This window comes from Emys orbicularis, chromosome 1, assembly GCF_028017835.1.
Source record: "Emys orbicularis isolate rEmyOrb1 chromosome 1, rEmyOrb1.hap1, whole genome shotgun sequence".
Taxonomy (NCBI): domain Eukaryota; kingdom Metazoa; phylum Chordata; order Testudines; family Emydidae; genus Emys; species Emys orbicularis.
In genome coordinates, this window is record NC_088683.1 from 236,943,693 (window position 1) to 236,968,005 (window position 24,313).

The following is a 24,313-nucleotide window of genomic DNA, read 5'->3' on the forward strand; positions in this document are numbered from 1 at the left end:
TGATCTGCCTCTTATTCCTTATGTGCATTTCATATCTTATATTAAGAGCGGATTAAGACTGCATCAGAGATTTGTGTCCAGCAGCAGTGATTGATTTCTCTGAGTTGGCTGAGTGTCTGAGTAACTGCTACAGTGACAATATGATTAATATTAATAAGTATTGGTAGAACATTAAATCAGGAAATTGGAGGGCTTATGGCTGACTGAAAATATTTACTGTATGGTAAAGAAACTGCAAGCTCTGCCACCTCCCTCTTTCTCAGAGATGGGGTACATCTGTCGGGCAGGTTCTCTCTCTCTCTCTCTCCAAACTCCACTGTCCAGCCATTCTGAGTCATGCAAAGATACATGTAGACATTACAGGTCAACTACAGACATTGCAGCCGGCACATGGATTGGTGCTTGAACTGTGCCATGAAGTGGCTGTGGAGCAGCACAAGAGCTAGCTGAACCATGCTGCTGGCCCACATATTCATCATTCTGGCCATGAGCAGTTGGTCCTGCTCCCTGTTCGTCCTCTTTATCCTGGAACTTCTGGAGCTGTCCCTCTTCATGGAGTGTGCCCCTCTCCTCCTTGGTTTTCTTAAAAACCTTGGTCCGTCTTCTTCTGATCCCGCTGCTGGCTAATTGTGACACTCCGAATCCTAGGTGAGAGGCTTGGCCCAGCAGGTGAGGAAGTGTCTGCCAATGGAATGAAACAGTAAATTAATTATATTGCCATTGCGGGAAGGAAGAGAATCTCCACATTTTGCTTTCTTTCTGTACACAAGCACACAATTTGCAGTGTTTTGGAACGCTTATATATCATTCCTTCATGAATTCTCATATATAGTCACTTTCTTATCTACCATTGGGAGCCTTGTGCGCACACACACACACACTGTAGTAAGTAACATTGATTTTACTTTAATTAAAAGAAAAAAGTTGGATCTAGCTGAGAGATGATGGGTTAAAGTCATGTCTCAGGAATATTTACCAGTACTGGCTTAGACTTTGTTTCATGCAAGGGAAGCTCTCTAATTTCTCAGAAATACGAGAATGGGGAAAAAAAGTAATTTTCCTGGCAAGTGGCAGGGTCCCATCAGTGTATGCAAAGGACCTGGTGATTGTGAAGGGGTTCACTTGCTGCTCGAGTGCTTTCTTGTAGCCAGGCATGGTTCAGCAGCTCTTTCCCCATAGTGTCAGTGCTTGAAACTTCACAGCATGCTCCTGGAACTGAGAGTACCCTGTGGTCCCAGCTGCCGCTGCACCCACCTCTCCGTCCTCCAGCTTCACAGTGAGACCCTCTGGAGGCAGGAGTATGTTGTGTGAAATGGAGGGCTTTGACGTGGCGGGCTGTGGTAAGCATCCTGTCAAACTATTCATAGCAGGGAGATCTTTTGGGCTTGTCACCAGACCTGCTGTTTGAGTCCTTGGCCTTGCAGTACAGGATCTTCAGATGTTTGATCTATTCCCTGCACTGCCCTGCTCCACCAGCCTCTGAGATTTTCTTATAAAAATGTATATTCCAAGAGCTCCTGTGAAAGTTGTGCTCCTGGATATACTCACAACAGATGTTAACTGGCAGCATGCTAGGGCAATAGACATTTTCAAGTGGTGGGGCAGGACTGAGCTGGAAGTTGAGCAGTCCATGTGGAAAAAGAAGGGTTGAACACCGAGCAAGGATATATAAACAACTGGTAGTGTCCAGTCTGTAGAGGAAACACTGGGAAGTGAAGGAAGTGAAGAGGCTGAAGGGTCAGAAGATATAGGGACAGTGAATTGTAGGAATGATGGTGGAGGACTGTGTAAACTGGTCACCTCATAATTGGTACATTCAGACCACAAAGTATACAGATAGAGGGTGGATCACAGGTCAACACGTATCCTTACCCAGGACCCGAGGTGAGCAGGCTAGCTCAGTTTCAGCATGCTCCTGGGCACACATATAAGGGTGTTGAATTTGGATGATAGTGGGATAGGGACAAAAGCTCACAGCTTGATATTTGAGTCAGCTTATTGGAGGGTGTGACGGGAACAGCAGTGAATGTATACTAGGGAGTAGAGACTTCAGGGAGATGCGTACCCAGCTTGCAGTGGGTGGCCTGGGTATAGTGGGAAGGAGGCTTGTTTGGAAGGGGAAATGTGACTAGATCAGTGGCGAGACTGGGGGAAGGGGTGTTGAAGCATGGGGGGGGAGGCTGGGGAAGGATAGGGGGACTGAGTGGCTCAGTATGCAAACTGTGGGGCGTGATATGTACAGTTGCCTAAATGGCTACTAACTACTACCAACAACATATCTTTTCCTGTTTAGAAAACTAGGAAATTCAGTAGCAAAAACTAATACACATACCTTTGCTTTGCTAGCATCGCAGTAGGTGAAATCTACATGTTTGTCACCTCCTTCTTCAACCCATTTACTTTCACCTACATGATTTTTTCTAGCACTATTAAAGCACACACACAAAAAGTTATCTACACCATCTTCCTTTTGGTTCCCTGGAGCTGGCAGTAGCCAATGGGAAATAATTGCATACACTCCAGGTGCAATAAATGTGTTAGTTTTACCTGCACTAAATGGTGTAGGCAGTAGTTGTGCCTGCTTGGTAAAGGTGTGTTTCTGGGACACGAGGACATCTGGATTAATTTGAGATATCTGTGATTTTGATATGAAATCTATGTTTTGCACCTTCTGATGTGAGCAAAGGAAAGATCTGCATGTGTACCTTCAGGATCCAGTATGTATCATTTCAGGGTAGAATTATCTCTGTTATATAATTAGCAGGACAAGGGTCTTACTACAAAGGATATTGTCAGTGGTGAGCTGGGATACAAGAGCAGTCTAAGCATTTATTATGTGCATGTACTCTGGGTGAAGTGTGTAATCTGTCCAACGTAGCTGTACTGAACTCTAGAGGCAGTAGTGAGGTGTGTTTACGAGATCTGTGGATTACTTTGAGGGATGTGACAGAGTAGTGATTGCGATATGAGAAGATCTATGTTTTGCACCCTCTTATGTCTGAGAAAAGAGAAGAGGTGCATATGTACCTTCAGGATGCACTAAATCTCATTTCCATACAGAATTAGGTAGATTATGTCAATAGCAGGGCATAAGGCTTTTATTACAAAAGATATTGTGAGCAGTGAGAGGAATATGAGAGGATTGTAATAGTGAAAATGTAAGTTGAAATGGCATCCTGTGAGTAAGTATAAAGGAATTGTAAAAGGCGTTGTAAATTGCACACGTGGATTCTTTCTAGGGTGTTGGCTAAGTTTGCGAGTGTACCCCAGAATCTGGAACCTCCTATATATAATAGTGCCAAGGATCAGTATGAGGATGTGTTATGTGCATATTGAGGTAATATGCTCAAAGAGGATGGAGGGAAAGTGGTGTGGGCAACCTTTTATTTTTCCTTTTTGTCCTTTAATAGTGATAGATGGAATCCTGTGGATGAGTGAAGGGCTTAAAAGGAGGTGAAGAACTCCTTTGGAGTTGGCAGAGTAAAGGTTTGTGTGTTAATGGGGTATATTAGGACACTGCTGAAAGAGGGCAGAGTTAAGTTTGCCTGGGAAACTTTAACTGCATTTCCTGGTTTTCAGAAGTCTGCGTTTTGCTCAACTCAGCATTATGCTAGGGCACAACATGCCACCAAGCAACTTTAACTCTGTGTTCACATAGGCTTTTATTATTGAATTTGGCCCTGTGTTTCTGTAAATTTTGCTAAAAAGAATTCCTTAAACGTATGTATGTCCCTTTGCTTTCTTCTTAAATATTTGTTTCACGATTTTCTCTTATTCACTGGAACCCACTTAAAAAAAAGAGAACATATGGTTACCAGTGTTGAAGGTAGATCAGGATACTAGAGGGAGTTCACTATGTTTAGTCACTGCCTTCATAGATCTTGATGTCAGTGTAGCATTGTATCATCTCATGGTAACAGGGCAGAATAAGAGGAAGAGAAGGGCATATCTAAAGGAAATTCTTGTGTTCAAACAGGCCTATACACCACCAAAAAAAAAAAATGCATGTGTACAGTATGTCGAGCTCAAAGGGGCCACATCTCTGGTGCTTTCCAACATTTTATTCTAAATGCCATCATGTAGACTTGGTCACGATTGTGAATGTGTGCTGATCTGAAAACAAATAGGAATGAGGATTCTTGGGGTAGCTGGGGAAGGGGTTCTTCCCCAAAACCTCTTAAAATATTGGATGCAATCTTCTATATTTTAGGCAATATTTGGAAAACTTTTATTCAAAATCTATAGGGGGTGGATGGGCCAACCAGTGGCATGTTTGGGAGGGTTCCTTCTTTCCCTGTCTTCCTGAGCATCTGTTAGAGTCAATTGGAGCTGCTGGATGTTCAGCACTTAAAAATCCAGCTACTTGTTTAGATCTCGAAATATGAATTTAAGTGCCAGTTTTGAAAATCTTGCTAAATCTGGCAATATTCAAAAATTGGTGGGCTATTTTTGTTGAAGAAGAAAGCAGAGAACTTCAGCTGTCTGAAACTGAATCTGAGCATGAAAGAGATGGTGCAGATGGGTAAAGGAAAATATTTGGAAGAGTTTGCTGCCAGTGTACAGTCTCCTTTGGTTGAAGGTTCATATCCACAGTTGGTCAATTCAGTCTGTAGTCCAGGAGTACTCTTGGATTCCTCAGTGACTCTGAGCTCTCACATACCAACAGACATAAGTAATGCTTTCTGTCACTTCTGGTTGGCTAGGAGACTCCATTATTCTGGTGGGCAAACAGCTGGTCTCAGTTATTGATGCCTTCCTCATCTCTCAACTAGACTACAGCAATGCAGTATAGTTGGATCTGAAGCCTTCAGCACTTAGGAAACTAGTACAACTAGTACAAAACGGTACAGGGCATCTTCTCAGCAACACAGCCTACAGTGAGCATATCAGACCTGTCCTCCACTCTCTTCACTGGCTTCTCATAGAATTTTGTGTCAGGTTCAGGGTTTCAGTCCTTCTCCTCAAAGCACTTCATGGTCTGGGCCTGGGATAGCAAAAAGATCATGGTCAACAGCTCCATTCCTATGACCTAATGTAACTCTTGACAGTAAGGGTGAAGCTCGTCTGTGCAGGAAGTAGAACTTTCTTGGGTGGCAGTTGCAGTCTGGGACTGTGGAATGAAGACTAAAGAACATCACAGACTTCACTTTCTGCTGCAAGTGCAAGGCATGTTTCTTTTATTTTGCCTTCTCTAATATAAACACATAGCAACAGGTCTATTAAAAAAAAAAAACCTACCAAAACAAGACACTCCACTGCACTTGTTTCTACCCCTTAAGAGCGGATGAGAGACCTGAACGTGACAATTGTGTAGTTACATTGCTTAGTGCACTACTGGAAGGAACTCAGATACTATGGTGATGAGTGCAGTATAAAAACCTGTATAGAATAGAGTAGAATAGTTATGTCCTTTGTTCTGGAGAGAAGACAGGTGAACAGCAATCTGCAGTGAATGCTTGTTCTCTATTACAATAGCCAATGCTGAAAAGTGTAGAGTCAGTTCTCTAGGTGTGTGCTGCATTGCAGTGTATTGCTCTAAGCTAGAAAACTACAAACTGTTGCCTTGGGAACTGCTCTTGTCATTTTTGACAAGTTATATGCTTGATGTGTCCATAACACTTGGCCCTGATGATTGTAACCACTGTTAGCAGTGAAAAGGGTTGTAATGGTAAAACATCAATAATTACAAAGAATTGCTTAATGGAATACAAAGGTATTATTTTTTGGCTGCTTTTTAAATTGAGTTGTATGTGCACATATGAGTGTAATCTTTGTGTATCACTTTTATGAGAGCCAAAATCCAGCCGGTTATTTAGTATGAACTAATGTAAGTCCAAATAGTAACTTGTTGCTGTCATTCTGTGATAGCCCAGCACACAAAAATAAAAGAAAAAGTATTCATTTAGGTGGATGGTATACATATGTGAATTTTAAGGCTATCATTTATAAAAGTGCAATTCCTATCATACTGCATTATTATTCAGAAAAAACTGATGTATTAGAAAGAAAAACACTGTGCCAAAGTATCTGCTAAATGCCTGTCTTTCGCCAGTTGTAGCTTCACTTTTCAGTATATAACCATGAATAACACAGTTTGTTTACAATCTACATATATTTGGATTTAAATCTATATTAAGAAATTGTGATTTTGCAGCAACATGAAAGAATAAAGTAAATCTAAAATTAGTTCTGATTCTTCTAAACCAAACATTATTAAATCAATGACAGAATAATTGATTTGTACCATGTGCACTCTCTGAGATTGCCATTTGTAACTTAACTAAAATAACAGTCCTGAATTCTTAATCACATTTTGACATACAGTACATAGCAGATACTGAGATGAATATGTTTGTAAATGGTTATTTTGAAGTGGAACTAACATGTTGAATAATGATTACTGTATTAACTGGTAAAGATTAAATGACACACAAAAGGAAATATTAATATTTTCAGATTCATTTTACTCACACCTTCTTTTTTCTTTTCTCCTCTCTAGGTCCTCCTAGCCAGCAGTTTTGTGCCAGTGTATGCAGGAATTAAAGCAGTGGAATATAAAGGAGAGGTAATATTGTGATGTTTGAAGACTTGGGTATTTAATTACAAAAGCATTTTTCATTTGTGACATCAAAATCTCAGATGAATTTGGGGGCTGGGGAGAAGGGAGAATCACAAGTCCATTGTTTTGTTACACACTGATCGTTATTTATTTAATACTGTAGCTGAAAAGAGCATTAAAGGAAGTCATTGCAATCCATTCTTATACAAACATAGCGAACGCTAGAGACACTATACATTTGGAAATGGTAGTGACCTGAAAGCAGCATTCTTAAAATGTTAATATAATATCCAGTTGTTTATCTAGTCTGATGGGCTGCTAATGATTACAGTATTGTTTGTAGCACAAAATTCTCTAGGTAATTTTTTCCTTCTAAAAATTGTAGTTGGACTCAGCTGAGATGTACCAAAATGTTAATGTTACATTTAGTGTTTTTCCTCCCATCAGATCTTTTGCAGAATAAGTTCAAATAAATCATTTTGCGCATCACTGAAATGCATTCATCTTTGGCAATTTAGTATTTGGCTGCCAAGAGAAAGCTTGAGTTCATTTCCTGGTTGTTGGAATGATGTATGTAGTAGTGCCTTGTACAATTCAACTCCACTGATGACATATCTGGCACGTAAGAGCACCACCCTAGCCAGTAACTTGAGTCAGAGGGGTCAGACCATGATGAAAGGTCCCCCAGAAATTCAGTAGCAACCTCACTCTTTGCCAGATGGAGTCATTTGGATGTTGATCTTGTTTTCACAATTCAGAGTACATACACTGGATGTCAAAAGCACTCTATTACTTGAATGGGACGAAATCTCTTTGTAAATCTAAGGCTATCTCTATACTGCACATCAGTTGTGGCAGCACATAGGGTATGTGTAGCTACATGCCACAGTGAAAAACAGGCTGCGTCCACATTGTAGTGTGAAGCTACACATATCAGTTAAAGGCTCTGCCAAGAGGAAGACAGTGGGGAAAGACTCCAGCAGCGGGGAGCTGGCAGAGCCTTTCCCCACTGCTGGAGTCTTTCTCTGCTGCCAGAGAAGGCTCCTGCAGTGGGCAGACAGCAGGTTGCTACATTGCTAAAAAGAGCAGTATAGATGGGGAGGCACTGCTTGGGCAACTATAGAGCCATGTAGGTTATATACCTGGGTACATATGCACAGGCTTCAGGTGTGTCTTTTCTTGGCTAATCAGTCCCTTACCGTCTTCACTGCTATTTGTACCCCTGCTAGGGGGCTAGCTTTGTATATTCTCTACACTAAGAAGTTTGCAGTAGTTTTTTCGGTGTTTGGCAAGAAGTTGAAAGGATAGGCCGTTTCAGTTCAGAAGTTACCTGGTCTGGCTCAGTTAGCGTTGTCCAAGAGGACTTAGATTCCATTCCACTAAAGGAAGGGCAGCCACTGCTGCTTGCCTATATATTGTGCCATTCACTGAAATGTGCACAGCTATTGCTTCGTGGTCAATTCAGACTTTTATGTAGCTCTGTTCTTTCAATTCAGAAGCTAAATATGTGGACAATTTGGGGGAAGTAGTACTTCATTTGTTTAGGAGTACTCAGTCTTCCTCCTGAAACTTGTTGCTAATCCCCTAAAGTGGAGAGCAACAGAAGATTATTGCATTTGATGTGAAGGGGAATTTATAGGCAATTAGAGAGTGTGGGGTCTTTCACCCTCTGTTCCAGAGTGCTTAAAGAGTGGATGAGACATGCAAAAATTTTACTGCTTGGTGATGGTTCTGTGGCTCATGAAGCAAAGCATGTGACTCTTAAAAAATCGCTCTGCAGATGCAATATATTTAGAGAATTTCATTTACTGGTCTGTGTAGATTCCATTAAGCCCAGCCCTCATGCTTTACATCCTCAATTTGAGTTTCTGGGTTGGTTTTCATTGCACACTATTTCAGAATTTCCCCTATCTTTGCACTTTGAGCCACTTATAATAATTCAAAAGTTTTTGCATTTTCAATCAGTGTTCATAGCTCTAAAGGTACTGTGTAATGGCATGGAAATTAATTGGAACTGGGACTGCAGTGCTTAAGCCTATGGAACAAATGATTTGTAATTCAGCCCCTTTTAGAAGTTGTGTATGGTCTCACAAATGTTGAAGTTTTGAGGAGGGGCATTTTGCAATATAAACAGAATTAGAAAAAAAAAGTTGAAAGTTTGAGTTGTGAGATTACAAAGTTGGAGATGTTAAACTGTTAGAAAAATGGGAATGTAAAGAAAGTAGGATGTGAGATTCTTATTAAAAATACAGTAGTGTAAGTAATACGTTATTGGTGACAACCCAATTGTTCTGGGGGACCAGGCAAAAAGAACACTGTCAAAGAGTCACAATATGTGGGCGTGTGAGAGAGGGAGCAGTCTTCTGGAATTGTCAGATTTGGAGTTGGCTACAGAGGGAAGCCCAGGTTACAGAATCACATGGCTGGTCACAGATAGGGAGCTGGGCCAAGGGCAACTGCCCTTGTAGAGCTGAAAAATAGGCTGGCCTACAGCAGAGACCAGTCCACTATGGAGGTAGCTTTGCAGCCAAATGGTGGAATATGGAGAGCCCCAGAAGAGCTGCTGAACCAGAAGATGTTATAGACAGAGGTAATGCTTGCTATACATTGGTCACCTCATTGATTATTGCTAGGGTCTTGCAGTGTCCTCCTAATTGAAGGACTGGTTTCACTTCATGTGACAAAGGCCATAAACCATTTTCAGACAGAGTAGAGGTAATAGGCTCTTTTGGAAACCTGTTACAACCGCATTTCCTGTGACTGAACCCCAGAGGTATCTTCGTCATCTGCCATTAAGGTTACAGAAATTTGCACTGTTTTGCACTTGGATAGTGGGCACTTATTAATTGCGCACATGCCATCAGCTCATTCCTCCAACGAGGACTTAATATCTCTTGTGTTGTTTGTAGGAATACAATTTACGATTAGTAAAATAACAAAGTTATAAAGTTTTGAAAATTGTTTCAGCCAAGTACAAAATTTGTGGTTTTTTGGGAAGTCAAAGTCTTACTCAGATGTCCCTTTAAGCATATAACAAATTCAGTCTAGTTTAGCAAACGCATGAATTTTGGTGTAGATTTGGTGAGGCATACTCTAGCTGCCAAATTAGGGAAGATAATCTTCAGACCCAAGTTAATATATAAATACAATAATAGTTTAGACAGGACTTTTGATGTATACAATCTAATTAGTGTTCAGCTATTTGTTTGAGAATCCTGAAACTACGTCCGAATTTGTATCGGTGTGTACAAACTTGATACTGGTTAGCTTTACTTCTGGGGGCATTCTGCACCAAAAAATTAAAAATTCCATGCACAATATTTTGAAATTCTACAAAATTCTTCAATTTTTTTGTCAAAATAATGCTACGTAATCATGCCAGTTTCAATTATTTTGGTAATTTATTTCAAAATACCTGTCAGCAAGTATGTCTGTAACAATACACACAAACAAAAAATTCCCCCAGGAATAGAGAGTTAAAAAAAATCCCTATGACAACCTAGTTCCTGTTTCTCTGCTCCTCTCCCTCCCCCCCAGAGCCAGGCACCCACAACCCCTCCCACAAAGCCCAGCTGCGGGGGGGGCCCCTAGCCAGTACACCCAAACCCCTTCCTCTGACAGACCCCAGCTGTGGGCCCCTCCCACCCGACCAGATACCCGCAGCCCCTTCCGCCCTCGCTCCCTAGGGGTCCAGAGGGAAATACAGCCTGATGCTCAGTCCCAGACTTGCACGGAGTTTCCTGTGTGCCGCCCTTTCCTTCCCTCAGGGCATGCTGGGAACTGCAGCTGCCAGGAACCCTCTAGCTCCCTCCTCCTCCCGGCAGTGCCTTCTATGTGGGCTCTGCCAGGTCCAGCAGCCCCTACTGGTGGCTAGCAGCACTGCAGCTCATTTCTGTGGTGGAATGGAAATTCTGCACACACAGTATTAATTTTTGCAACATTCTGCATTGCGCAGTGGTGCAGAATTTCCCCAGAAGGATTTGATTGTGAGTTATAATGTGTTTACTAAAGCACTATGACAGTAATAGCTTCATTACACACTTTAGTGGTGTTTTATCTACATCCTTTCTATGATAGTACCAATGAACTGCTCCTCTGGAAGTAATGAGAAGTCTCATGAATGGGGTAGATAAGTTCTCTTAAGTTGGCTTCTTATCTATAACTATAGTTTGACTGACCACTTCTGCAGTTTTTGTGCAATGTGCTGCTCACAGCCCTCATAAATAAAACATGCAAGCAGTACCTTCTGTTGTAGTTACTTGGATTGTTAATTAGTTGAACAAACTGGTCTTTTAAAAATAATAAATAGTTTAAATAAAAGAAGTGTTATATAAAAGCACTCATCTGTATGATTAGATAGAAATTTCATCTTGAACAATGGAAATTGGAATTCCAGTTGTATCTTTTAACTTTCTGCAAAAAGTTCATTTGCATCCATATTTTCATTGGGCTACACATTTTTGTTTTGTTTAGAATAATTGTTCTATAATACCCTGTTAGATCTTAGAGTTGTTATATAGATATATGCATGCACATATACATAAAACATTTCTATTGTTTATATGTATATATACACACACACACGTGTTATATCAACATGCAAAATTGTAAATTATTAGTATTCTAACTTCTATATAATCTCTGAGGAATTCTGTTCTATTGTGCTTTTGAGGTTTTTATTTTACTGATATTAGTATGTTCTTATTAATCTGTTAACTAAAAAACAAACAAACCAAAATTAGCACTGAGTCAAGATTTAAGACAAGTCCAGAGTACCAAGTATATATGAAACATTCACTAATAAAGTAATACATGTATATAATGTTACCCAGTGAGCAATGAATACTTTGTGTTGTCCAGACTTTAGAATTTTGGTTTATTTGGTATTCAGGAAAACATAATGTTTCTTTTATAGTGTTCTAAGAAGGACAGTATATATTCAACATGTTTTTTAACATTTGTTTGTTTGTTTATGTGATCTAAGGGGGCCAATGACAAAGGTTCAGCACTAGAGCTGGGCAAATACTTGATTTTTCTGTTTGTTAGCAGTTTTGAAAAATTGAAAAAAAATACTTGATTCAGGTTGAACTGAATTCAAAACTTGCCAAAAAATTTTTTGAGTATCCCACATCATAGATGAATTCCCTAGCCACCAGACTACAGAGATATTCTTTCTCTCCTTTTGGCCCAGTCACTATTCATTGGACCAAAGAGAGTGAGTAAGAATATCGTTGTAGCTTGGTGGTTAGGACACTCATCTACGATGTGGGACACCCAAATTCAAATCCCCACTCCAGTGACTACTTCATTGTTTGTTCATAGTGGGAAAGACTATGAGATATCTGCCCCAGTGTATCCCATAGTCCAGTGGTTAGGGATCATTCCTGTAATGAGGGAGAACAAGTTCAAATCCCTTCTCTACATCAGGTCAAGGGGAAATTTAAACTTGTGTCTTCCATATCCCAGGTGAATTATCAAACTAGTGGGCTGGCAGTTATAAGGGAAAGGCCGTCTCCTCCTCTACCCAGAAAAATATATTTAGGGAGAAAACTATTCAGTGAATTCATGTCAAATTCATGAATAGTTTCAGGTTGACCAAAACTGCATTTCCAACTAATAAAATATTCACTATGAAAAATTTGACCCAGCTCTAGTCAGCACGTAACAAACTCTGACTTCTTTTTTTTCCAATAGAAATGGATTGATGGTGGCCTTACCAACGGCCTCCCTATTCTGCCTGTGGGACGAACAGTCACTGTTTCTCCTTTCAGTGGTCGATTAGATATCTGTCCACAAGACAAAGGACATGTAGATCTCTATATAAAAGTTGCAAAGCAAGACTTAATGGTGAGTGATTTGTTTTTAACTAATTTTGGTGATAGCATAATTATTTTTATTTTTGCTAGCTCTTTTATGTGATTTTCAAGAGCAGCTAAGATAGTTTGGTACCCAACTCCCATTGACTTTTTATGGGAATTGAGTACCTAATCTTTTTTAGGTGTGTTTAAAGAAAAAATGAAGTGTTGGATTTTCAGTTTATAAAATGAGCTCAGTGGGCACATGTACATTTTTTTTTAAAAGGCTACAAACTCCATACTATAGAGCAATGTTTAAAAAAAAAAAAAAAAAAAAAAAAAAAGAGGAGAAATAGAAGAAGATAAAGAAGTTATTCTATCCTAATACAATTCCTCCAGCAAAGGCCTGGGGAAAGATTAGATAGCATGACCTACAACTTCCAAAGTGGAGTAATTATTCCAGAATAAAGTGATTCTTATTCCAGAATAGTGTCCACACAGGGAGCTATTCTGCAGTAGCTATGCCAGTAGGGTTGTCACCTCTGAGGTACAAAAATCCAAGACATCTAGGATGATCCTGAGTCCACAAAACTGGACAGCTGGCAGTGTGTACTGAGCACACTTACAGATTTTCCAGGACAGCCACCTCAAAAAGGATGAACATGGGAAAACCTGAACAGGGCAACCTTATATGCTGATTAATTTCCTTGTGTACACAAGGCGTAAGGGCCTTCTTCATAGATTCATAGAGTTTAAGGCCAGAAGAGATCACTAGATCATTTGGTCTGACCTCCTGTGTATCACAGGTCATTTAAATTTCACCCAGTTACCCTTGTATAGAACCCAGTAATTTGGTGTGACTAAAGCATAAATTGTCTTTGACTAAAGCATATCTTCCAGAAAGACATCCAGGCTTGATTTGAAGACCTCAAGAGATGGAAAATCCACCATTTCCCTTAGTATTTAGTTCGAATGGTTAATCACCCTCACTGTTAAAAATGTATGCCTAATTTCTAATTTAAATTTGTCTATCTTCAGCTTCCAGCCATTGGTTCTTGTTGTGCCTTACTCCACTAGACTGTTAGCCCTTTACTACCCAGTATTTTCTCTCTACACTTATGCACTGTAATGATGTCACCTCTCAATCTTATTTTTGATGAATTAACCTGATTAAGCTTGTTTAGTCTCTCACTGTAAGGCATTTTCTCACGCCCTTATAAATTTTGTGGCTCTCTTCTGCACACTCTCCAATATTTCAACATCCTTTTTAAAATGTGGACACAAGAATTATATGCAGTATTCCAGTATCTCTTGCATCAGTGCTGTATACAGAGGTAAAACCTGTTTATACATCCAAGGATCACATAAACCCTTTTTGCCACAGCATGGCACTGGGAGCTCATGTTGAGTTGTTTGTTCTCTGACACCTATATCTTTTCCATACTCACTGATTTCCAGGACACAGTCCCCAATTCTGTAGGTATAGCCTTGTTCCTGGTTCTTTGTTCCTAAGTGTATCACCTTGCATTTGGCTGTATTAAAATACCTTTGGTTTGAATGGACCCACTTACCAAGAGATCCAGATTGTTCTATATAATTGCCGTTTTCCTCATTACTTACGACCCTGACAGTTTTAGTGTTATATGCAAATTTTATCAGCAGTGATTTTATATTTACCTCCAGCTCATCAATGAAATGTTGAATAGTGTCTGGACTAGTACTTATACCTGCAGAACTTCACTAGAAATATCCCATTCAACATGAATTCCCCATTGACAACTATTTTATGAGATTTATGTCAGTTAGCTAGTTCTTAATCCCTTTAATGTGTTCTTTATTGATAGTTTGTGGTGCTAATTTTTAATCAGAATGTGGGGCGGTATTAAGTCAAACACATTACAAGTCTAAATATATTAGGACTATGCCAGGGATTGGCAACCTTTGGCACGCAGCTTGCCAGGGTAAGCCCCCTGGCAGGCCGGGCCGGTTTGTTTACCTTCCGCGTCCGCAGGTTCAGCTGATTGCGGCTCCCACTGGCCGTGGTTTGCTGCTCCAGGCCAACGGGGGCTGTGGGAAGCCGCAGCCAGCACATCCCTCGGCCCGCGCCGCTTCCCGCAGCCTGCATTGGCCTGGGACGGCAAACCGCGGCCAGTGGGAGCCGCGATCGGCCGAACCTGCGGACGCGGCTGGTAAACAAACCGGCCCGGCCCGCCAGGGGGCTTACCCTGGCAAGCTGCGTGCCAAAGGTTGCCAATCCCTGGTCTATGCAATTAACTTTATCAACCAAACTTGTAAGCTCCTCGAAGAATGAAACCAGGTTTGTTTGATAATACATACTTTCTGTAAAACCATGTAGACTGGCATTATTTATATTCCTATCCTTTAATGCTTTATCAATTGAATATCCTATCCGATTTTCCATTATTTTGGCTGAGATTTATGTCAGGTTAACTAGCTATAGTTACCTGTCCACTTGCCCTTTTTGAGTATTGGCACAACATTAGCACTCTTCCAATTTTGTGGAATTTTCCCACTGTTCCAAGACTTATTAAAAATTGACATCAGCAGCGGGGAGCTGGCAGAGCCTTTCCCCACTGCTGGAGTCTTTCTCTGCTGCCAGAGAAGGCTCCTTAGTCAACTCTTCAGGACTCATGGGTGGAAGTTATCTGGGTCTGCTGATTGAAAAATATTTATTCCTAGTAGATGATGATTGACTAACTTCCTTTGTTACTAATGGGCTGGAAAGTACATCATCCACATCTGAAATGAATACTTCATCCCCTTTCTTTCAAAATATAGGGCAGAAATATTTATGGAACTTTTCTACATCATTATTAACAATTTTACCATCTCCATCTGTTAACAAGGGAATATGGGGTAGTATACCATTTGAGGGATTTCTTTTGATCCTAATGTACTGCAAGCCAAACCAGTAAGGGATTTGTCATCGATTGCCCATAATGCTTGTGCCTTAAATGCTCTGCTGCTGTGGCTCAGCCTGGATACCGAAAGCCTGCAGACAAGCCATGCACTGAGTGTCTGTGATAAGCAGCTCTGACCCAGCAACTCTGATTCCAGCAGCCTACTTGTTAAACCCTAGCCACAGTCCAGTATACACCAGCTCTGGTTATATCTTGCAAGATGACCCAAATATTCCTCCCCAGTCTCAGTTTTTCTCAAAAGCATGTGCTCTGCAATGTCTAGTTCTCCCCTGGACCATTCAGTGGAATAAGAAGGTTTGTTTGTTCCTCTAAAGAGACAAAATGCACAGCTTTATCACTTTAACCGGAGCTAGCAATCATTTTGTTTCAAACACAGCACTGGGTTGGTATAGCTTGAAAATAAAACAAGTTTATTAACAAAAGGATATAGAATTTTAAGTGTGCTCAAGTACAAAAGATAGTATTAGAAATGGTTCCAACCAAATAAAAGTGAAAAATGCTTTCTAGTGTGTAACCTACAGCCTTTGTTCAAGGTAGTTTCCTTATCAATCAACCTTCCAGCAAGGTGGCTGACCACCCCTCTGGTCAAGATGTCCCACAAAGTTTATAGTGCTTGTTTCCTTTGTCATCTTAGGGGGTCTTTGCTTCTCTCTTTTATAATCTAGTGAACTTTAGAAATTGACTCTTCTGAAGGTTACCCCCCCACACACCCAAAGTAAAGCTCATTCAAGCTGTGAGGAAGGAGACATGGTTTCTGCTAATGAAGAACTTTCCATGGCTTCTTCCTCCACTGGTGTTTGCTAAAATGCAAATGACATGTGATTGCTTATTGACTCTGATGACCACTGGAGGCATCAGGCTGTCCTTTGTCTGGGAAAAACCTGTTTACTTGTCTGGTAAACACCTTTTCTACATTTCCTTCATATTTGTATAGCCCCTTGAGCATTTACCATAAATACACCACTCAAGAATATTAATGATCAGTGTGTTGTTAGTTTTCCAATTACATGACACCTATCAGATACTTTAACATTAATGAATTGGGGCACTTTGAGTGGATGCTGGTAGGGTCACCTGTACTTACGCTCCTTATTGGCCTTAGCCTTTCCATCCATTTTTTCCCCTTGAGGTCTTAAGCTTCCCTTATCAATTATCTATTACTGTTTATTTCCCTTTTTCCCATTTGTTATATATTTGGGTTTTTTATTTCTAATTGCTCCCTTCACTTTGCTCATGAACCAGGATGGGCTTTCAGCCAGATTTGTATTCTTTCTTGTTTATGAAATTATGGCTTTTTTGACATCTAATAAGATCTTCTTTGAGATTTTCATTCAGATTTTTCTGCCTAAATTTTTTCTCCCAATCCATTTTGCTCATAATATTCCTCATCTTTGGGAAATTAACCCTTTTGAAGCACCAGATATGTCTGGGATTGTCCTCTGTTTGCCCTTAATTGAATGTAATCATGTCATGATCATTGATTCCTAGGCAAATACCAACTTCTAGTCCAATGATTGTTTTTCCATCATAATGAGGTCCAAAATAGAGCTAACTCCTTTTGGGTGCAATACTTTTGTGTTAGGAAATTATCTATAATTTTTAGACACTCTGATAATTTTTTTCTATTGGTTGCTTGAAACTTTCAGTATATGTTGCTAATATTAAAGTCCCCCCTAACAACACAATCTTTCCTTCCTCATATTAAAGACAAGTGCTTAAGAAAGTAACTAATCCTGCTCTCTCTGGTTTGATTCAATGGTCTGTAACAGACTCCCACGAATACACTCTCCTGGGCTTTATTAGTTAGCACATTGATCTAAATGCATTCAAGATCCTATGCTTCTGAGTTACAAATAACTCTAAAACAAGTAATGGTATCTTTAATATCACACCCCAATTCTTTCACCCATTCTGTCCTTCCTAAACCAAGGGATTTTAACATTCCAGTCATGTAAATCATCCCACTGTTTCAGTAGTGCCAGTTATATCAAATTTATTCTCACCAATGTAAACTTCCAATTTCTCTTGCTTGTTGTCCAGACTCCTACCACAGAACAGTTGAAAAATGTTGTGTCTTCATATTCTATGTCACATCAGTTTAGTTTATTTATGATGCACTAGATTTGAGTTTCTACCACATTTGCCTCCTCCTCCTATGTTGCCCTCCTAGCTGCTCCAGTTAGTTTCCAGTTGGGAAGATTAGCTCCCTGCTTATGAGATGCAGACTGTCTTTTTCCTATAGTCCTCTCTCCCAGAGCAATGTGGCTCAGTGTTCCACAAATCCAAGCCAGGCATTCAACCGACAGTTCACTTGCAGTATTTTCTGCCTTTTTACTTGTGAAGAGAATGAGGAACTCGAGTCATATGCAGTATGACAAATTCTTTCCTATGCAGATGACCAGCACAAGGCCTTTGCACCACCGAAGTCCTAATTAAGCACTTAAAATAGATCTTAATTGGGAGTTCAGTGGTGTGCTAGTCTTCTGTACGAGAGTGAAATCACTGTGAGATACAATAAACCAATGGAAAGATTCAGGGATGTGGATGAAGTGATGAGAGAGAGATTACTTCGGCAGTGGCAGGGAGTGCTGAGGACAGACAGGAAAAGGTTGCATTATTCAAGGTAAGATGATTAGAATATGGACAAGGATTTCAGCAGTAGGAATGGTTTGGAAAGATGATTTTGTAGGTGGAATTAACATGTATATGCTATCTGCCACACATTACTTGGCTAATATTTGCATCATGTATCCATACAGAAAATAAGTTGATATCGTCCAACTGAGTCATCTAGCTGAGTCTTGGTTGTATAAACAAAGTTTGGTGCCTCATCCATACATGCTAAAGAGTTTATTTGGAGGGCCCTCTGTTTTCTGCATCTGTGGAATTTGCTACAGAAGTCACTTCCTGCCCCACAGTTGTGCTCCAGAATCTGAAGTGTCACTTAAAACAGTTTCTAGTCCTCAGAGTTACAGAGACAACCTTGAAAATGTTAACCGAGTCAACGGATGCGTGTCTAAATCTGCAGTCAACCTGAAACAATAGTTCTGAGAGTTTTGAACTGCCCTATTCAACTCAGACAAGGCTCCAGAGACTTGGTGATTCCATAGTTGCAAAATTTGATTAATTATTTATTTCAAATAAAAGTAATTATTATTCTGTAATTATATTTCACCATTTGTGAAGTGTGTAAGAAATAAAATATATATTAAATGAGTTAATCATTTAAACTAATGAATGTCTAATATCTTATTCATTGTAATTTTATTTATTATTGGATTAAATTACCTACAAATAAAATAGTCTTAATGAAAGAATCTAAAATATAAGGCGGGAGAGCAAATCTATAACCAGACAATCGTTACACTATCAGGATGATCAGCTGGCGTCTTGAATAGTCCTTAGATTTTGGAAACATCATCTATCCATCCTAAAGGGGGGTAGGAGAGATGAAGAGACAAAGAGAACAAGAAAATCAAAATACAATAGTTGGTCCCGACAGTTGCCTAATTTAAAATACTTCTCTGTTGCAGTTGTCTGTGGCCAACCTGGTAAGGCTTAATCAAGCTTTATTCCCACCAAGTCAGAAGACGATGGAATCACTGTACCAAAATGGATTTGACGATGCTGTACATTTTCTACTAAAGGAAAACTGGTTTGAATAGATGATGTGCATGGAAAATTAACAATGTCTGATAGCTGTCAAAACAAAGTACATGTGTCACGCAGAACCCAAGATATTGCTGCCATGGTTTTTGTTTATTAAAATACAAATGCCAGAGGTATTGCATCAGTCAAAAAAATATACAGGTGCTTTGGCTGAAATTTGTCAGCATGTCAAAATGGAAAACTGTACTTACATGGTAAAAGGATCTGCTGTTTCAAATAGGTGTAATAGTAAAATCTATTAAAATTAAAAGAAGGTTGTTATTTAGGATGTATGGTACAGACTAGTGTATTACTTCATGAAATACTGAAAATATGATTGCTGACATCAATCATATATGAGATACTCATTCAGGTTATGTCCTGAAAATTTGCACTGTATCTAGTTCTCTTAAGCTTTGAATAGTTGTGTACTTTCTCTGTTAATCTTATTTTTGCGCACAGTAATTGACGGGTTGTAATACTTCAAGCATGAACTCTAATTACAAAGAGATTGTGAGAAACAATACAATTTAATTGAATTTCTTTAATTATAATACATGTATTTTTTTCACCATTAGAAATTTTTATCCTTTAAATCAGTTCCAGGACTTTTAAAATCCTGAAATACCCATCTGTTTCAAAATTTAAGAACTTTTTTCTGTAAAATGTTGGAAAGAAGATTGCACCAGATATAATTAATTTTATTTATGCAGTGGTTCTTTGTCTACTAAATTTTAATAAACTAATTTATGTTTGGAACTTTGTCAGGTATTTATTTTGTTGTAAATTTCTCAGTACTATGGTGTTATACTTCATTGATCCATTTTGGACAAATGATCGATATTTTTTAAAAGTTTGCATAAATGCATGTTTTCCCCCTTCACTAAGGGCGTAACCTGCACCATTGAAGCTAATAGAAGTTTTTCCATTTACTTAAATGGGAGCAGGATGACGTCCCAAGGTCATAAGAGGGTCCCTAATAACTTTAGTGAATAATTTACAGAAATTAAGAGGCAACGTTTTGGAGACCTAATCTGAAATGTTCTGCTGAGATCAGAAGATCTCAAATGTTAGTATTTAGAGATTCAAATCATACATTTCCAACTATAGTCTAGTCCAATATCTCTATCCATCTCTCTAAAATACTATTTGACAGGGGCTAATTAAAGAAATCTAAACTATTTCAGCAAGAATTCTTTGAAAAGTTCTGACAGTTGCTTTTTTTTTTTTTTTTTCTTCAGTAAAATCTACTCTGATAGGGTTGGCAGAGACATAACGCCAGTTCCTGAGGGTCTCAACTCCCATTGGAGTTATTGGAATTCAGGAGCTCAATAACTAACAGGTTCAGATTCTGAAGGCTTTTCTTCTGACTTCATTGGTTGAAGGATCAAGCCTTTAACCTTTATATTATGAAATGGTCACAAGTCTTTTTTTATATTTATGTATGCATTTTCAGTAACATTCCTTGTTCTTTAAAAAACATATGGCTTGGATCACATGCAGTGATTAGTCTATTTGCACTATAAAGATTAAACTGTGTAAATTATATAATGTTCAAATGAACAATGGCAAGTACACTGCGGTCTATGTAATGGAAAATATATAGATGAGAATTTGAAAGCATCTACTACAGATGTTTATAAACCAAGCCCTAGCAAAGAAAATACTGCACAATTGCAGAATTTATGTTGAAACTTAGACTAACTGAGACTGGAGTCTGCAAATAATAAATTAATATCTGGAAACAATGTGATTCAAGTGCTTTTTGTGTTGCCTCATTTATAGCACAAAGAAATTACTGTAACTAGAGATAAAATGCCATTTCCTTGAACACCAGCTTAAAAATAAATATAAATGTTACTTACATGTTCTTTAAAGCAACAAATTTTTCCCTTCCCAGATGTGGAAAGGTCCCATGGATATTACGTCATTGACTCATTTAGTTTGTGATCCACTACAACCCCCATATCTTTTTCTGCAACACTCCTTCCTAGGCAGTCATTTCCCATTTTGTATCTGTGCAGTTGCTTGTTCCTTCCTAAGTGTCCTTATGTAATGTAATCATATTTATTTCAGACAACTTCTCCAGTTTGCCAAAGTCATTTTGAAATCTAATCCTGTCCTTCCATGTGCTTGCAATCCTCCCAGCTTGATATCATCCTCAAATGTAATAAGTGTACTCTCTATGCCATTATCCAAATCATATGAAGATCTTGAATGGAACCCGTTCCAGGACAGGTCCCTGTGGGATTCCACTTGATAAGCCCTTCCGGTTTGACTGAACCATTGATAACTACTCTGAGTATGGTTTTCCAACTAGTTGTGCACCCACCTTAGAGTAGGTTCTTAGCTACATTTCCCTAGTTTGCTTATGAGAAGGTCATTTAAGACAGTATCAAAAGCCTTACTAAAGTCAAGTTACAGACAACATTTCATGATTACTGTCATCCAAGGTGCCTTCCACCTTTTAAAGTGCACTTTTCCCATTCAAAAATATTTTTGGTGACCTTTATGTGCAGAGCGATAGTGCTGAAGTGGGTGAAGCAGAACATTAGAATTTGGCAGGAAAACAGCCATTACTGAATCATTGAATGTTCCAGTTACAGTTGCTTTTAATTCACCCTTTGTGTTTATCTAGTTGATTGGGTATGAGTTGTTAGCACTTTTGACTACATTCCACTGCTTAACCTAGCAGGAATGTAAATGTGTGCTCAAATATAGGAGCCAGGAGATTGAGTTCTAGTGACTGACCCTAATAATTCACTATTTCATCACCTCTATTTATTGAAGCCTTACACTGCTCCCTAGGATATAGGCTATTATTTCCTTCCCTCCATTTTTAATAGATAAATATAACAGGTCATTGGTCCTGGCGCATGTACATATAAAAAAAAATGTGCCCTGTCTGAAGGCTTTGACTGACTGAGTCAGGTGATCATGGTTCATGTGACTGCTTGGAGGCAGCACTATAAGAGGTGAGGCCTGTTCAGTCAGAGAAGGAGACAGGCTGGGGTTTGGAGCTTTTGTCCTCCGTGCCCAGGCAGGTGGAAGATCTACTAGGAGATACATGCAGAAAGAAGAGATAGAAGCCTAAATGGGGAGACGCTTTGGAAAAGGCCAAGGAGCAGATCCAGGGTTTCAGCGAAGAACTATAGAGTCTTTGAAACGTTTGACACAGAGTTGAATTCTTTTGTTAAATAAAGAAAACTATGGAGAAAGACAAATTGCTGGGAGCTTTAATTGATATACTGGCCTGTAGTTGATCCAACAGTTTACAATACATTTATAATCTGGTAGGCAACCTATGGCATGTGTGCCAAAGGCAGCACGCGAGCTGATTTTCAGTGGCACTCACACTGCCCGGGTCAGTGCCACGCGGCAAGGCCCTGAGTTACCAGGGGCACCCCTCGCTGATGCAGGGCAGCCTACCTCCTTTCCAGGTGGGGGCCCCACTTCTGATTCTCCATCCATCGATGCTGTAGCTGCAGCACCCACTATGGAGTAAGAGCCCAGCATCACCGAGGGCTCCCTTCCCATGTCCCTGACACCTGAGCCCAGCCAAGAGGTGCCACCCCCCGGTAGCTCAGCTGCCGGGACTCACAATCCCAATCACACTCCTCTTCCTGATCCCTGCCCTGCACCCATCCCTGATGCTGATCCCGTCTCTCTCCCCTCCACCTCCCGTGCTGCTGCCATCCTGGGGTTGTCTCATTCCCCTTGCTAGTGGATGACCCCCAGGGAGCGGCCTTCGTGTTCCCCTGTCCCGACCCCTTAGGGGCTGCTAGTTTCCCTCTGATGCCCCCCACTGAGCTGGGGTCTGAGGCAGGCTGCGTGGTGCTGGCACATTGGGTGCCACACCAGGGGTCCGCCCATTGCCTGCCCGTCTCGGTAGGCCACAGGGCTTCGACAGGGGCCCCACCGGAGGACGGCCAGGGGCCTGTGACCTCACCCCCGATAGGTTGCGGGAGGAGCTGCGAGAGTTTCTCCAGGACACCTGTGGGTCCTGGAACAAGGTGCAGCTTGCTCTCCAGCTCTGGGGGGACTTTCATCAAATACTCTGGGTCGTGAGGGCCATTTTGGGGGAGGGTAAAGGGACTGGGAGGCGGGCCATTTTGGGGGAGGGTAAAGGGACTGGGAGGCTGGCCACTTCTGCCTACCAGCGGACCCACTGCTTCCGTGACTCCCTGCTTATTGACGGGTTCAGTCACAGTTTGCTATGTGGCCCAACAATGCCCGCAAGCATCCCTGTTGGCGAGGATCCCCCCAGCCCCTCCCTATGTTACCCATCACCTTCGCTACACTAAACACCTGGGTCTGTAGGCTGGGTCTCCGCAGGTGCCAGGTGCTCTCCTTCCTTTGAGTGGGAGGGTACTCTGTGGTTTTCCTGCAGAGACCCATACGGATCCAGCTGCCGAAGCAAGTTGGCGGCTGGAGTAGGGGGACAGGGTTTATTTTAGCCACCTCACAGCTTGTAGGCCAGAGTGGCTACCCTGTTCTCCCCCAACCTATGGCCCGAGGTGCTGGGGGTTGCCAGGGCTGTGCTGGGCAGCCTCCTGCACCTCTGGGTTTGCATGGAGGGGCTGGTGGTCAATCTCGTCAATGTCTATGCCCTGACATCGGGCCCAGAGCAGCTGCGCTTTTTTCAACAGGCATCCACCTTCCTCAGCTCCTTGGATCCTTGCGAGTGCTTGGTCCTGGGTGGGGACTTTAACACCACCCTCGATGAGTGTGACCGCTCGGGGACCAAGCAGTGCCTGGGCACCGCGGACATCCTCCGGGAGATTGTCGACCATCACCCTGACAACGTGTCGATGTTCACCTTTGTCCGGGTGGAGGCCCATCAGTCGCGCCACTCCTGGTTGGACCGCTTTTATTTATCACCTTTCATGTACCCACTCCTCCAGCATCTGGCTGTCCCCGTTCTTGGATCACCATCTGGCGACCGTGACGGCCTCTCTCAGCGCAGAGAGGCCGGGGCCGGCCTATTGGCACTTTAATAACAGCTTGTTGGAGGATGTGGGCTTCGTGGCATCCTTCCGGGAGTTCTGGCTGACCTGGCGAGGGCAGAGGCATGCCTTTCCCTCGGCGCAGTGGTGGTGGGATGTGGGGAAAGTGCACGCCCGGCTCTTCTGCCATGACTCTTCACCCAGGGTGCCAGCCGGTAGAGGGACGTGGCGATAGAGCAGTTGGAATGGGAGGTCTGAGAGCTGGAGAGGCATCTGGCCACCAGCCCCGAGGATCCATCCCTCTGTGGAGCATGCCTGGAGAAGCAGGAGGAGCTCTGGGCCCTCGAGGACCATCGGGACCGGGGTGCCTTTGTTCGATCCTGCATCCACCTTCTTCGGGAGGTGGACCGCGGCTCCCACTTC

The 24,313-nt window shown here is 41.2% G+C and overlaps 1 protein-coding gene across 3 annotated transcripts in view; it reads left to right on the forward strand.

The window, feature by feature from the left end:
* PNPLA4 (patatin like phospholipase domain containing 4) overlaps positions 1–19,703 on the forward strand; it is a 43,352-nt gene extending 23,649 nt beyond the window's left edge. For all 3 annotated transcript variants that reach the window (XM_065415108.1, XM_065415117.1, XM_065415126.1), the window contains 3 exons: positions 6,500–6,565; positions 12,254–12,406; positions 18,830–19,703. In XM_065415108.1, coding sequence (XP_065271180.1) covers positions 6,500–6,565; positions 12,254–12,406; positions 18,830–18,961 — 351 coding nt within the window. In that variant the 3' untranslated portion in view covers positions 18,962–19,703. The remainder of the gene's footprint in view (positions 1–6,499; positions 6,566–12,253; positions 12,407–18,829) is intronic.
* The last annotated feature ends 4,610 nt before the right edge of the window (positions 19,704–24,313 follow it).